This window comes from Coptis chinensis, chromosome 6 (assembly GCF_015680905.1).
Source record: "Coptis chinensis isolate HL-2020 chromosome 6, ASM1568090v1, whole genome shotgun sequence".
Classification (NCBI taxonomy): domain Eukaryota; kingdom Viridiplantae; phylum Streptophyta; class Magnoliopsida; order Ranunculales; family Ranunculaceae; genus Coptis; species Coptis chinensis.
Genome location: NC_141461.1, coordinates 49,874,120 through 49,889,848, shown reverse-complemented (window position 1 = coordinate 49,889,848; position 15,729 = coordinate 49,874,120). Strand labels below are relative to the sequence as shown.

Sequence of the window (15,729 nt, the reverse complement as noted above, 5' to 3'; positions counted from 1 at the left end):
ACCCATTAAAGTAAAACAGAAATAGGCATTAAAATATTCACAGCAACACGGATTTGGTTAAGGATAGGATACAAACCTTAGAAAGGAAATTAGAAATAATTAACTCTGAGATCTGTGGCCATGACAATCGTCCAAAACACCTCATCCATCGGCCATTTCTTAGGTATACAAAGTTGTAAATGAACTTAATAACTTGAATGATCCGTGAGTAAATACAAGGGATTTCAACCTGCAAATGTATAGTAGCGTACAACACTGTGATAAACTACATAGGAGAACTATACACTTCAGAATGAATAGTAAGAAAAAGAAAAGCTAACAATTACAATTTAGATGTTAGCAACATATATTTAACACCATTTTTCTTCTTTTTCATATGAGCACACTGAGATCTAACCAAACATAATCCAAAATAGTATAAACCTTTAAGGATCAAACGTTATACTTTTTATAATATTTGTATGCAGACAAAAACCCAATAAGAGAGAAGAGATATGGCCCACTACTATAAACAAATCATGATCTCGTGATTCCCAAAAACTATGTCTAAAAGGTGAATTTTGTGCACACATTATTTTCATTTATGCACTCTAACATAAACTTAATTAGGAGTAGTGCTCATGACCAAAGATTTGAAAATATACAAAGGAACCATGTCCACGAGGTGAGTGCAGCCTTAATAAGTCTTAATATAATTTTTCATCAATTTGTTCCCTTATTTCCCCCTCTTTTCTTTTCCTATCTTTAGTGGAGAAACCAGTGCGAGCCAGTCACTAATTATTAGTAAATAAAATCTTAGTATGGCAAGCTAATTGGAACCCATCTCCAAGATAAGATCATTCTAAGTAAGCAGCATTTTCTTCTGTGAACTTGAACTATATCATTGAGTTAAGACTATCACATTAGTTAAGACTCAAGAGTAGTATATTTTACCTTGGAGTCGAATGATAACACCGAATAAAGAACTGCTTCATCCATTCCCTCAATATCATCTTCTACAAAATCAAAGTGATATCCATTACTAACCGTGAAGGAAAAAGAAAATGAAATAAGGGTTACCTAGTTCTTAATTACTTTAATCTACAAATCTTTCACTTTCGGTGAAAGAGGAAAAAGATTTACTTTTTTTGGATGGAGATTTTAGTAAGGTGGAAAATGGGTTTAACTAGATATGGTCGATTAGAAAGAGAAAGGGTGGAAAACGGGTTTTACTTTAGCCGCCCATGTTCTCTTTGATACTGGTGAGAGAGAGATAAAACCCTTAAAAACTTGGGCGGCGAGAATGAAAACACAGTCTGTTTTATTTTTTCAATTTTTTTGTTCGATAATGAGCGCGAGATAACGAAATAAAGCCGCGGGTCCTTTTTATTCGTTTTAGATTCATTTATTAATAGATTATAACCAATTAAAAATATACATTTTGCCCCGCCCAATTTCCTTCTGAGGCCATAAGTGAACTTGTAGCTGCGGGAAACCTACAGCCGTTGCGAGAAATTGAGATTTGGTTGCGGATGTTGACAAGCCGTGGCCAAAAACCATATTTTACCCCAACCGAAGATGGCTGCCGCAAAAGGGTCTTTTAGCCTCAACAATTGGTGGCCATGACAAAAGACTCGCTGCAAGAAGCCTTTTTTTTTTGTAGTGGAATCCGATTGGAGAAAACATAAGTTCATTGCTATTTGCTGAATTAGTATTAAATATGGGGGAGAGAGTGAGGAAGGTAGTTGGTCCACCGGAAAATGGCATTTAATTACTATAAATCCTTGTGGCTATATTTTTGTCATTTTCTGGAGGAGCGTGACTACTTTAGGCTTTAGTTAATTGATTTTAATTTGTTTGTTCGTCTAGGCCTAAAGTAACAAATATTGTCCAGTTTATCTACATTAGGTAATGACTTCCCAATGGTTATTATTTGGCTCGGATTTAACCTTATGCGCGTTAAAGTAAAATACAATGCGGAAGTTAAACACGAAGTCATACAAGCATGTGTTTGTAAATACCAAGTATCCTCTGACTGGGAGTTATGAAGAGGTTAAGAGTTTTACCACTCAAGTCGTACTTGCACGCTACTTAAGGTGTAGTCGACGTTGGTTGGCGTGTGATCTGAGAATCAAGCCCAACCGTTCGAGCATTTTGTTCGGTTACAAATTTTGACTAACTAAACCCACAAGTCGGATTGAAAATGTAGCACAACCAATAATTTACAACTTTGCCTTCGTGGACTTCACTTGCACAATATAAATAAAAGACTAACTACTTAACTATATAACTACTTAAGAAGATTAATGAAAAGGAAAATGTCAATGATTAGAAATTTAATCTTCAAGTTGATTTGAGATACATAAGCGTATTGTTGCACTACTCGCCTCACGCATCCAAATGGTCCAAGTAGATCAAACTTCTAACAGTTGGTAAGTTATTAAACTTTAACCAAAAGACAAGTGACTTTTCACTTTAGGACAAAAGGTTGGTATTATCCTAAACCTTATCTAAGTTGATATTATCATAAAAAAATTTATATTTTTGAAAAATAATAATGGTAAAGTGAAAACATGATATTATCCTAAAACTATTATTTATCTAAGACTGAAAATAAACAATTTGTTTTTTGTATTTTTAAATGTTTATATCTTTATTTGTTTAGTTTTTCAAAACATTAAACATTCAAAATCTAACTAGTTTAAAATGGCTAATAGTTTGATTAATCTAATCCTACGAAATTAATCTACAAAACATGAAAAAGAACTTGTACCTACGGAATCATGTTCCGTTAAAAGTGGGGTGCGGTCGCGGGAGTGGAGAGGCGCAGGCGTGGTCGCAGGTCGGTTTTTCTCGTTTACTCCAAACTTCTGGCAGCTTCTCTCTCTTTTCGCCGTGTTCCAATGGTGGGTTCCGTTTGATTAAATCTGCAGTAAAACAAGAAAACACGAGTAAGTAAATGCTAAAATATAAAACTTTGAATTTTTTTGAAAATAAATGAAAAGAATGAAAGAGAAGAGTTTAGAATTGGTTGTTTTTGTTCATCTTCTTCCCAAGCTTAGATCCATGACGGCGGCGCCATTTGATGTATTAAATCTTTAGTGGTGAGTATTTTTGTTGGGAGTTTGATTGAAGTTCATCCTAAATCTTAAGATGGGAGGAATGGTGATGAATGAAAACAAGAACTTTTTAACTTTTCTTATTCATCTTTTCTTCTAAATCTAATGAGTATTGAAAGACTAGTTGTAAAGAAAGGAAAACATTGAAAACAATGAAGTTGTGTAGGATTAAAACATGGAAAAATATGAGAGGAAAGGAGATAACTTTATCACCAAGTTACACTCATTGATGTCTTCAATGAGAGTAACTAGTGTTCTTGAGATTGAATGACAAGATTAAACAACAAGTATTGAAATGAAATGAAGAACATGAAAACAAAATAGATTGAAATAAATAAATAACAAGACAATAAAATAAATTGCAATAATGTAAATCTACCTAAGAAAGCATGATAAAATTGATCTCAATTTTTAGGTTGTCAAATCAAAAATTGAATAATGTTTTCTCTCCCTACTTTTTGCTTTTATACTCATACTTTTACAATAACTTATTTGCTCTCTCCCTCTACAATCAAGACACCTCACATATTTGCTTTTTACTTTTTTTTTTCCCTTTATGCTTTTGCTTTTTCTCTTTTTTCTTGAGCAAGCTAGGTTTTGAGCAAGGCTATTTTTGTGACAATGCCATCCATAAGAAACGTTAATAAAGATCTTTTTGGCGCTAAAATATATCTTTTATAATAAGTGATCTGAAATAGCATGTAACCTGCAAAAGACAGTCAAAGCTATGAGTTGTCTGTTTATTATGTGTAAGAAATGCAGTTGTAATGCAGTAATGTAAAGATAATAAAACACACATTTGGGAGCTGGTCATCCTCCCAAAAAAGAACCCTTCAGCCACTACCAACTTTAAAACTAATTTTCAATTTTGACAGTAGTTCTCGACAATCCATAATTAACTTACACACACACACACACAATGCATATTAGTAAAGAAACAACTTCTTTACTTAAGTTTGTGTTTAATTAAATGAGCAAAAGTGGGAGTTGTTTAATATACCACCCAGCCCCCTTGACACCGTACTTGTCTTTGATAACTTCCATTCAAAGGCTAACCTTGTCACTGCCAAATCTCCAAATCCATTTCCTAAGTGGAGTTTTGTTTACCTCTTCCATACACCGAATCCCAAGACTGCCTAACTCTTTGCCGCATACACACACTTTAATTCCCACGAAATTAGATGATACGAGTGTCACCAGTAGAACCCCTTTAGGGAGTGAGGCATGAGAAACCCTTTTTTACATAAGAATCATACTCTTGGGCAAATGTCTTTTTACTTGCATAGTTGTGTCTCTTACTTTTATTCCAACCTCGTTGTTTCCCAAATAGGAAAACGTGGAACCATTAAAAAAGACGTACAACATCTCTTCCCACTAGTTACTTTTCATTGCATCAACTTTATGACTTACAACCAATACCTAAATCTCACTTAAACTTCCGCCTAACTAGAAATCGTAGAGAAAGCCCTTCTGAAGTCAACATGATCTCCTTGGTCACATCAACTTAGGTATTCAAGACCTCCATAATATAAACACTGTTTTCCCAATCATAACTGTGATTATCTCCCAAAACCCACTCAGATACTTTCAGGTGATTACTGTATTAGTGTATCACACCTAATTTGTCTATAAATCCTTAAAACTAAACTACATAAGTCTGATCACTTAGTATTTCATTTGTACAATAACAAGATCCAAACTAATACAAACATAAACCCTAGTGAAAAATCAACAACCCAAATTAATCAAGCAAACAAACAGCCAATAAAAACATACCCATACATATCCACAACAGTCCTCGAAATCCTCATTTTCTTAGTAGTGCCCAAAAACAGATCTTCCAAACTACAAGGCAATCTATTCTCCATAATAGGTGGTTTCCTCATACCAAAATCAGATCCACTAGTACCAAACAATTCATTATAAATATCATCAGTATTTCTAGGATTAAACCTATAAGATGAATTAGGATGGAGCCCAAAAGTATTAGTATTATTGTTACTACAAAACAAGGAAACTTATCATAGATATGTCTTTTAGTAGTGTCACTTAAAACATCATATGCTTATGAAATAGTTTTGAATATCCTTTTTATCAGTTGGATTCTTATCTGGATGCCACCTCATTGCTAATCTTTTATATGCTTTTTTTCAAGTCTTATTCATTTGCATTTCTATTTACTTTCAATATATATTGTAATAATCCCTCCCCTCATTTGGTGAATTTTTGTTTTTGAGGAAAAAGTGATGATATGATTTTAACACGTTTATGTCGATGAGATTATATGATATATTATGATACGAGGTTTTTTGGTTTTTTGTTTTTGCTATATAATTTATTCTGTACCATCAAAACTATATCATTCATTCTACAAACTCTATTTCTTCAATCTCTTCCATTCATTCCACCAAGTCCATTTTTTGCTTTATTCACATTCATCCATTCCACCAACTATGTTCTTGTGTCAATATATTTATTCCACAAAAAGTTTAATCTTCTTCTTCATTCGCACAATCTTCTCATCATCTCAATTTTGCTTCTTTTGCTACTCACACCCAATGGCTTCTTCTTGTCGAATCAAGCTCTAGCTCCTCATCCAAAGATGAGAACATTAATGTCAATGATGATAACATGTTGTTGCCTATCTTCCCTATATTGCAAGATATGCACGAAATAGTTCGTGATCATCAAGGCTCAGTCATGGGTATGAATGACATTTATCGTGAACGAATCGATACTCATAATCGGATTATGAAGGATTACTCCGTGCAAAACCTGAAGTATCCATTTGATATGATATATGTTTCATAGGAGGCTAATTCGGATGGAATGTCATCTCTTCATCCGAATCTTCAAAGCCATCACCGACTACGATGAGTATTTCACATTCAAGGTTGATAATGAAAGCAAAATATGAAAGGTTTTTTAACCCAATGTCTGAGGATGATAAAAAACCAAGTGATGCATCCTATATGTTCATAAGTATTTTAAAGGCAAAGGAAGTGATTGCTAAAGGTATAGTCTGTCAAGTGGGTGATGGTAGTAGCATAAAATTTTGGTCTGATAAATGGCTATCTTTCATGGGGAAATATAAACCTCTTTTATCACTGAGTGGATCACCCAACCCTAATATAGTCTATGTCAAAGATGCCCTATTGCCAAGAGGCTCATGGGATGAATCCCTTCTAAGTTTCTTACCCAGACCACTCCTTTGTGCAATTCTAGATACCAAAGTCAGACAATCTATTCCTAATAAAATCATCTGGCAGTACACTAAGAAAGGAGAGCTTCTACTTAAGTCTGCCAAACATGTAGCCAGAGTCCTTACGAGATCTATGACACAAGCTTCATCTAGCTCTCCTAGATGTAGTCTATATCCCAAAATCTGGAAGCTTCAGATGCCTGAAAGAGTCCAAAACTTTATATGGAAGGCATCCTAAAACATTCTCCCTACTTGTGATGTCTTAATTTCACATCACCTAAATATTGACCTCATGTGTTGTTTTTGTAACAATGCTTTAGAGGATCTTTATCATTTGTTTTTTCTTTGTCCTTGGACAAGAGGTATTTGGTTTCTCTGAAGTCTTTGCAATAAAATTGATGCAGAGGACTTCATGGTTTACAGGTGGCTTCAGTGGTGCCTTAATATAAAGAAGCCACCATATATTGATTATAAATGTTCCCCTACTATGTTTTGTGCCATCATAGATGCTATATGGCATGCTAGGAACAATAAAATATTTAACGGACATGTGATTAGCCAATAGTCCATTCTACAACAAGCTTATACTATATGTTAGAATTGGAATTTGGCCTTTTCTGGAACTGGATCTGATGGCTCTGAACCTAATGCAGAGGGGAACCTTCCCCAACTTAGAGAACAAGGATGGATTGAGCCACCACTTGGATGGTGTAAAGTTAACTTTGATGCAAGCTTTCACAGTGATTGCTCTCATGCAGATTTAGTTGTTGTTGGCAGGAACAATGCTGGTGAGTATCTTGGTGGGAAAGTTAGCAGAGTTAGAGCCTCTACCCCTAGTGAAGCAGAAGCCTTAGCAGCAGAGTTAGACCAACTTTTAAGTATGTGTTCGGTTTTTAAACCAAGTTTTAAGTATTAAGGTTGTGTTTGGTTCACAGATCCCTATTTCTTGTGGAAAACATATTTCTAGAAAGTATATGTCTGGAATTTATTTTGCATGAATTCACTTTCTCTTTGTTTGGTTTGAGAGAATAAAACACTTTCTATATATATATATATATATAAAGTTATATTCTAACAACTGTTTGATCACACTTGCATTCCACTAGATCGCACCCCACGTTCCACTGGATTATATCCTACAAATTCCCTAATTTTCTCAAAATTGAAGCTCGCACCTTCCAAAACCCTCAACTTCGTCTGCTATCACGTGAATGATGGAAAATCTCTAGATATCCCAACAAAAGATTGATAGAGTTTGGTAGAGGAGAATTCAAACATTGGTAGCGGGTGAGAGGAATCAAGAGTATCAGGAAATAGAGAGAAGAAAACAACTTCCTCTTTTTTTTAAAGTGAGTTGTTTTCCATTGTTAGCTAGTACTTGAAGAATTTGTTTTTCGTTTTTTGGTTTTCTACTATTTACAAACGAACTAGAGATTACATGAAAGAGTTTTCTTTTCCTCCATTTTCCTTAAACCAAACACAGCCTAAAAATGAAATAAGGAACCGAGATCCAACCATTAAAAAAATAAATAAATAAACTCCAAAGTTGTAGGGGCGGGTCGACAAAAGGGCCTTACCCGGAGTCAGTTAGTTAGTAAGCCCACCAACACTTTACAGCAGTAGCGTTAGTTTTAAGTTTTCGTTGATGTTTGTTATTATTAGGTCTGCTGTTGTTCTTTTAAAGTCTTCAACTCGTTTCATATCTTTCTTTGCACCAAAAAAGATGCTTGACATAAACCTCTTTCGTGAAGACAAAGGTTACAATCCCGAACTCGTACGAGAATCTCTCCGCCGTAGATTCAAAAACGTCTCAATAGTTGATGAAATCATAAATCTCGATAAAGAATGGCGTCAGCGTCAGTTTGAACTCGATGGGTTACGTAGAGACTTTAATAAAATCAACAAAGAAGTTGCCAAGCTCAAAATCGTAAGATTTATTTTCTCTTTTTTCCTTAATTTTTTTAGATGATTTGTTTGTTTATTTATTTATTTGTATTAGTCTGGTGGAGATGCAAGTGAGAAGATTAGGGATACAGATGATAATAAAAGGTTGACAGCAGAGAAGGAAATTCAAGTTCAAACGGCCAAAACTGATTTATATGCTAGATTGGAGATTGTTGGAAACCTTGTTCACGATTCCGTACCAATAAGCAATGATGAGGTATATATAAGTTTTTATTACACTGTTGTAGATTGAACTAGAAGCCGGTGTGTTGGATTGAACTGTTTTTTTTTTTTAGGCAAACAATAGGGTTGAACGGACGTGGGGGGAGAAGCGTATGGAACCTAAATTGAAGAATCATGTGGAACTTGTTGAGCTTCTTGGAATTGCTGATTTGAAGAAAGGTAGCTAAAGTTGTTTTATACATAATAAACTCATGTAGTAATCCTTTGTGTATGTCTTATTGTGTCTACTTTTGTGTATTAGGAGACTGTTTTACCTTTTACGTTTTCTAAATAGCTTACTGATTGGTGCAAGTAAAGAATTGAAAGGTGATTTTACATGGTTTGTTTAAGTATGAATAGGGCTTGCACGCACTTTGTGTGTGTTCATTTGCTAGATACTTATTGCGCTTTTCGACTTAGTGAATGACAAATTACTGGAGGCAATCCAGGTTGTCAAATCATTTTGTGTTATGTTTAAATGGGTCTGGATTCTAAAGGGAAAGGCTTTAATTGGCATTTCCTCCAGGCTCTTTATTGCTTAAACCAGAGGAAAGTGATCCTTTTAATGTTTATTGTTGGATGAGGCCTGCTGGGAGAGGTGGCAAGCCCACGGCACCATTTTCCACTGTAATAGGGGATACGAAGTGGAAAAGTATAACTTGTATATTTTTCCATCTAAACAAGAAGAAGATGAAAACAACAAAATTGTATTGCCTTGTTTGAAGATTGGATGCCATATAATGTGAATCTGTTGATATGCACAGGAGCAAATGTAGCGGGAGGCAGAGGATTCTACCTAAAAGGAGCTGGTGTACTTCTCAATCAGGCCCTAATAAATTTTGGCCTCATGTTTCTGGCCAAACGTGATTACACCCCGTTGCAAACCCCATTTTTCATGAGAAAGGATATCATGGCAAAATGTGCTCAACTAGCCCAATTTGATGAAGAACTTTACAAGGTATTCAGCAAAAGTTTGTATTCCCTGTATGTCGAAAAATTCATGTCACTGGTACTCCTATTATTAGTTTTTACTTATTTAATGTTGCAGTATAGTAGCCTTCACATTGTATTACACCTGTTTTATTTTCTAAGGAAACACAATTTGTTTCATTCAAAAGTATCATTTGTGGTGGTGTAGATATGGTCGATATGAACTGACATCATCAGTTTGTGTACAATCTTTAGTTTATCCATGCTGCAACACGAGTAGGTAATATAGTACTTTTGTGATAGGGAAATTTTACTTAAATTTGTTTTTTTTTTTTTTTTTTTGGGATTGGTAAAGGTAGAAATGTATTATGTATATTAAACAGAGAATGCAAAGCAGTAGGATGAGATATCCTAACATAACATCGCAACAAAAACGGAAAGAACACATATCATAATATTAGTAAAACGAAATTCCACGAATATTGCTTTGGTGAGTTTATGGAATCCGCATTAACATAACATTCTGGGCTGTGGATATAAACATGATACGATTTTGCAACTGTGCATATTATTCCCATCTGCTACACTTTTCTAGCCTCAGCAGAAATGTGTTTGATGCTGGTTCTTTTGGAACTAGAAATATCTATGCAGGGGCATGTTTCAGTTGCATATTGATCAGTTTAATGGGGATAGTTTGCTTACAGTTTAGTTTATCCATGCCAAGACACAAGAGTAGGTACTATGGTACTTTTGTGATAGGAGATTTCACTAATGCTTGCCGAGTATATGGAATCCACCTGAACTAAAAATACCTATGCAGGGGCATGTTTCAGTTGCATATCCTGTGGTGTTTTAGAAACACCATCTGACTGTCATGGATATTTATAAATTCTAACAATGTGATTCGATGTCCAGTTTTACCTGTTTGGAAATAGTATTTTTTTTCCCAAACAGTTTAAGTAATTGAGTGTTGGGACAGGTCCTACCTAAAATGTAGATTTGCATTTGGTTATGTGTTATTCCACTTGAAATATTTCTTCCTGTCCAATCTGGTACTATTCGAAATTAAGTAGATTAAAAAATACCTATCAGCAGAGTACTGAGTATATTGTTCTTACCCAGGTGACCGGTGAGGGAGATGACAAGTATTTGATTGCTACAGCTGAACAGCCTCTATGTGCGTATCACATTGATGAATGGATCCATCCTTCCGGACTTCCTATTAGGTTTGTAACTGTGCCTTGGATGCTCTTTGTCTATTTGGCAACAATAGCATTGTAGTCTTAATATGTACTGTATGTCTTGCCAGATATGCTGGATACTCGACTTGTTTCCGTAAAGAAGCTGGTTCTCATGGTAGAGATACCCTAGGTATTTTCCGGGTGCATCAATTCGAGAAAATTGAACAATTCTGTATAACCACCCCAGATGACAACAAGTCTTGGGAAATGCATGAAGAAATGATTACAAACTCGGAGGATTTCTATAAGGAGGTATAGCCATTTTAAGTCGTTTTCCTTGAACAATGAATGTGGATCTTCTTTTCTGTCTCGGGCTTCCTTCGCTATAGTTTTTAAATGGAATGATGTTACTTTCTTGGTCTCTTTTTTGTTCTAGTTTCTCTAACATATTTTTTTGTCTGTAGCTGAATATTCCCTATCAGGTTGTTTCTATTGTCTCTGGTGCTTTGAATGATGCAGCTGCAAAGAAGTATGATTTGGAAGGATGGTTTCCTGCATCGAAAACATATAGAGAGCTGGTGTCCTGTTCGAATTGTACGGACTACCAGTCCAGAAGACTGGAAATCCGATATGGGCAGAAAAAGGTAGGTTTTTAATTGCATCTTTTCCTTATTGTTTCCAGTAAATAACATTCCTAATTATATGCTATTGAGTCATTGGAGGACCTTGAAGTTTTTGATGATGACGGTATAGCTTGTGAGTTGTGTCCGTCTGTAGAAGGGTTTGTAACTTTATGTCTAATGGTCTTTCACCGTCTTACAATGGCAGAGCAATGAACAAGTGAAACAATACGTTCACTTGTTGAACTCTACACTGACAGCTACAGAGAGGACCATATGCTGTATCCTTGAGAACCACCAGAAGGAAAATGGTGTAGAAATTCCGGCAGCTCTTCAACCTTTCATGGGTGGCACTACCTTCTTGCCTTTTCAAACCAGCCAAACCACAGATGGCAAAGGAAAGAAATCAAAAGCATAAATTTTCCCGAAGATTTTGAAGTGCAGAGCATAATTGTGTTTTAGTTGCTGATTTTATTGCTATTTGAAGAGGGGGCTGAACTGATTCAACCCTATCAGAATTCTGACAGATGGAAAAAATCCGCTGTCATTGAGAAAGACTGAATACTATTTATTATCTGATTTATCTCTATTTCATGAAGTTTAGATAAACTTTAGAACAGTACTTTTTAATGTAAAACTAGTGTCTTAATGCCATGATATTTCAATTCGCAAGAACAATGTCATTTATTATTCTCAGTTGTTGAGTGGTAAAAGATCAAATTGTTATAGCAGTTCCCCGAATATGGATTTTGATATCCCATTTTTAAATTGCTTGTGTTGCAATAAGCAAGATCAACATCTACTCTAGTATAGACTATAGAGTGATATTTGTCGATTACTAAAAAAAAAGAATGCTATCTGTCAAGGGAGTTCTAGGGACATATATTAAAAATTCACTTAAGCAAACTCATGATTGTTACGGTATTTTTAAGTTTTAAATTTGGCTAAATTTTTTTGTACATATGATACTATTTTAAATATTGTCACAAAAAATTATTCAAATCTGAAATTTGTAATCCCATGGAATGTGACTAATAAATTAAGAAATTTGATTAATTGTGGACCGTTCATTTTTACAATTTTTTATATTATATTTAACAAGTTTATAATTTTTTTATTATTTGTAACAATATTTAGAATAGTTAAGAGATCATATCTACAAAAAATTAATCTAATCTAGAACATATAAATGCCTTAACGATTTTGAGTTTTTTTAAGTGTTTTTTTAATATATGCTCCTAAAACCCCTCCCATCTGTCAATTACTCTCAATTACATATGTGTTTTGGCAGGCAACCCTAATAGCACACCACGTCCCAATATGCATCTTGTTACAAATAGACAGTTCATGTCAAGTATACCATATATCCTACAACCCTGTCCAACATTTAGAAGCGCGAAGTACTCTAGCTAGAGTCTAGACTCTAGACTCTAGACCAAATAAAGTAAATAGAAATTCAGGCCCAGCCCATAACGAGTTGATCCCAACCCAAGTTGGAGTAGCTAATACTACTGACCGGCCCTAAATTATAAAACCAAAACCTATATAACGGCAGCCTCCTTTTTTTGGGGATAATGCTAGCAGCAGCCTCCACAAAATCATAATCATAAAACATAAACCAAAAAACAAACAAAATGGCACTCCTCGAAGAAGAAAAACCAGCTCTAGTAGTAGAAAACAATCATCCGAAAAAGAGGAAGAACTGTCATGGTCACAAATTAAAAAATAGGTGAAGCTTTAGATTGGTTAGACACAAAAGAAGATGATGAAGTGAGTAAATGGACGTGGGGTGTGATAAACAATATACGGGGACAAAATAAACATTTTAAGTGGGTGTGGCGTGTAAAATGGTGGGCTTTATATAACAAAATAAACTTCCCTTGCAAAAGTAGCTTAGTTTTGAACTTAGTAGAAAGTTACCGAATTAGAAATTTACAATTTACCTAAGCATGATTTTGTTGAAAACAAGGCATTTGACCCCAAAAATTCATATTGGATGCATGAGCGGATCCGGGATCGATTTGGGACACCCACATGCCACAGTCACTAGCTGTAAACCATATCACACCGGGCTAACTGTTAAGTAAGTTGGGCGTAAGTATTAAGGCATGTACATACCCGGGTGGACATACCCAACAAAACACTCTCGTACCCCAATTTTAAAATAAATAAAAATAATAATTTTAGACACATTTAGCTTCTTAAATTACCCTTCTTTTTTATTAGACGTACAAATCATTTACTCTACCTGATTCAGAAGAAAAAGACCGATGTTTTTTTTTCCCCTTCTCCAATAACCTCTTATTCTTTTATCTCATCAATAAACATGCAAACACCTACTTTTGATTTGAATTAATCATACCAAAGTAACGAGGATGAAGAAAAAAATTTAAAATAAAAATTTGACGAATGGGAGAACGCAGAAGACTATTATATTTTGGATTACTATAATGAACAGATACAAACACCAAACAAAAATGTGAGTTTGTTTGCAATATTAAACAAAGTGTTATTTTTTTTGGGTGCATACTGAGTATAAGAAACCTAAATCATTGTTTTTTTTTTTTTGATAAAATTTTACTTTGAACAGCCTCATCCTATTAGTAGTGCATCTCTAGGTATTGGGTAAACACTTACATTATTGTTATCATTTAAGATGAGATAATTTATTAAATTGTAACAATTGTAGCAAAACAAATCGGTGGTTAACTCTATTGTTATTCTTGTGATTAGGAGCACTCGTGTACAATACGAGAGGAAAAAGATGTGTTTTTATCTCAACACATGCTATATCATCTCAAATCTATCAAGCTTGAATGTTTCTATGGAAGCGGCGAAATTGAACTCAAAATTTTTGAATATTTATTGGAGACTGCAGTGGTACTGGAGAGCATCTATGTGGACGCATCCTCGTCCACAAATGCTAAAGATGCTAAGGAATTGAACAAATTTCATATGGAGCTTCAGTCTCTGCCTAGAGTCTCCACAAATTTAGCAATAATTTTCTCTCCAACCAAGAAACTGTGTGCTTCATTGCTTAACGGTATATACTTGACTATGTAATGGTTTCTGATTTTAGCTTTCCTTGAATTAGTTGTCAATATACTCAATGTGTATACGCTTGAACCCAACTTGGGATTTTTCAACACGTTTGTTCAATATTATTGTGTTTTGTTCGAGCAGAAAAATGGGAGGAGAAATTCAACAAAAACACTACGTACGTAAATCCACTAACTGATCATCCATTACTATTGAGATACACATTAGTGAGTCTCATGCAAAACATTGTCGTCGAGTAGTGAGACTGAATAGAAGCCCGGATTAGTGATTGAGTTGGAATAGATGCCCAATGTGGCGGGTCTGTGGGACTATAAATCTCAACAAAGCACAAAGTGCAAAACTGAACAGGTTGAATTATGAATCCGACCTGGTGGTATATTTAATCTAAGGAAAGTTTTACTTCCACAGCAACAAGAATAGACCAACAAAACTTATCTATTTGTATTCACAAATGAGAGAGAAAAAAAATTTCCCCGGCCATAAATTCAGTTTAACTGTGAATAAAGAGATTTGCCTTTGCGGATGCACAGACAAATACAAAAGACATATTACATATGGATATCCAAAAATCATTAGAAAATTAGTGGTTTCATGTCCAAAGGCTTTGCTAAACTGGTGCTTGAGTCGGAAATCTTAATAAACACAACCTCCACACATGATCCTCCTGCATAAAGAAAAAGAATAATTAGCAACAAAGAAAAATACAGAAAATTTACAGTTTACAAACTACAAAAAATATACCGACCAGTTGCTCTAGCTGTAAACATTGATACTCTAGCTGCTCTGGTTGCATTCCAAGCGTGTTAAATGTGTTGTGGAGTGCAGATACCCTCTCAAAATATACGACACAATGTAAGTAAAGCTGTAAAATCATAAATGAAGTTGTATGCAAATTGATGTCAAATTGAATATCTATTAGTCCTGTCTCGATTTTGACATCTCAATCCAAGGACCCAAAGAACTATCAAGGCTAAGGACTTGTTATTTAAGCAGTAATTCCTTCAGTTAGGTTGTTAAAGAAAAACTTAAACGATAGCAAAGAGTGACAGGTAACCCTAGAGTATCTAAAGATCGGGCTCAAAAGTATGTGAAGAAAAAAAATGGAACCTAAGAGGACCTATCTCCCTCAAATTGGATTTGTTAAGACCTGAGGTTAGAATTGCGTGGTTTGGTCCTAGCCTAGTTGAACACTTGAATAGCACTTGGCCTTGAACGTGATTGACGTTACTTTTTTTTTTTTTTGTTTTTCACTTTGGGTAGAAGATGAAGGATGAAGAAGAATGCGAAAAGAAACTTTCACTAAAAAAAGAGTACAAAATAGACGTGTGGTTATTTTGTTTTAGTGTTTTTCTTTTTTTTTAATCCTTTTGCCCTTATGGGAAATACTCCAAAATATATGGGAGATATTATTGGATTTAGGCAGTTATTGGAGTATGACAAAAATTTATGTTAGTTATGGGGTATAAGAGTGT

At 34.7% G+C, this 15,729-nt stretch overlaps 1 protein-coding gene and 1 pseudogene across 1 annotated transcript; one reads left to right on the top strand and one right to left on the bottom strand.

Annotated features, from left to right (window-relative positions):
* Window positions 1–2,836: 2,836 nt before the first annotated feature.
* Window positions 2,837–5,465, bottom strand: LOC147493411 (uncharacterized; annotated as a pseudogene).
* Window positions 5,466–7,926: 2,461 nt separating this feature from the next.
* On the top strand, window positions 7,927–11,928 carry LOC147493410 (seryl-tRNA synthetase / serine-tRNA ligase). The gene is made up of 8 exons (XM_086565806.1): window positions 7,927–8,227; window positions 8,300–8,461; window positions 8,541–8,646; window positions 9,231–9,424; window positions 10,519–10,622; window positions 10,706–10,889; window positions 11,042–11,221; window positions 11,406–11,928. The coding sequence occupies exons 1-8, from the start codon at window positions 7,946–7,948 to the stop codon at window positions 11,613–11,615; spliced, it is 1,422 nt and encodes a 473-aa protein (XP_086421932.1). The 5' UTR covers window positions 7,927–7,945; the 3' UTR covers window positions 11,616–11,928.
* Window positions 11,929–15,729: the final 3,801 nt, after the last annotated feature.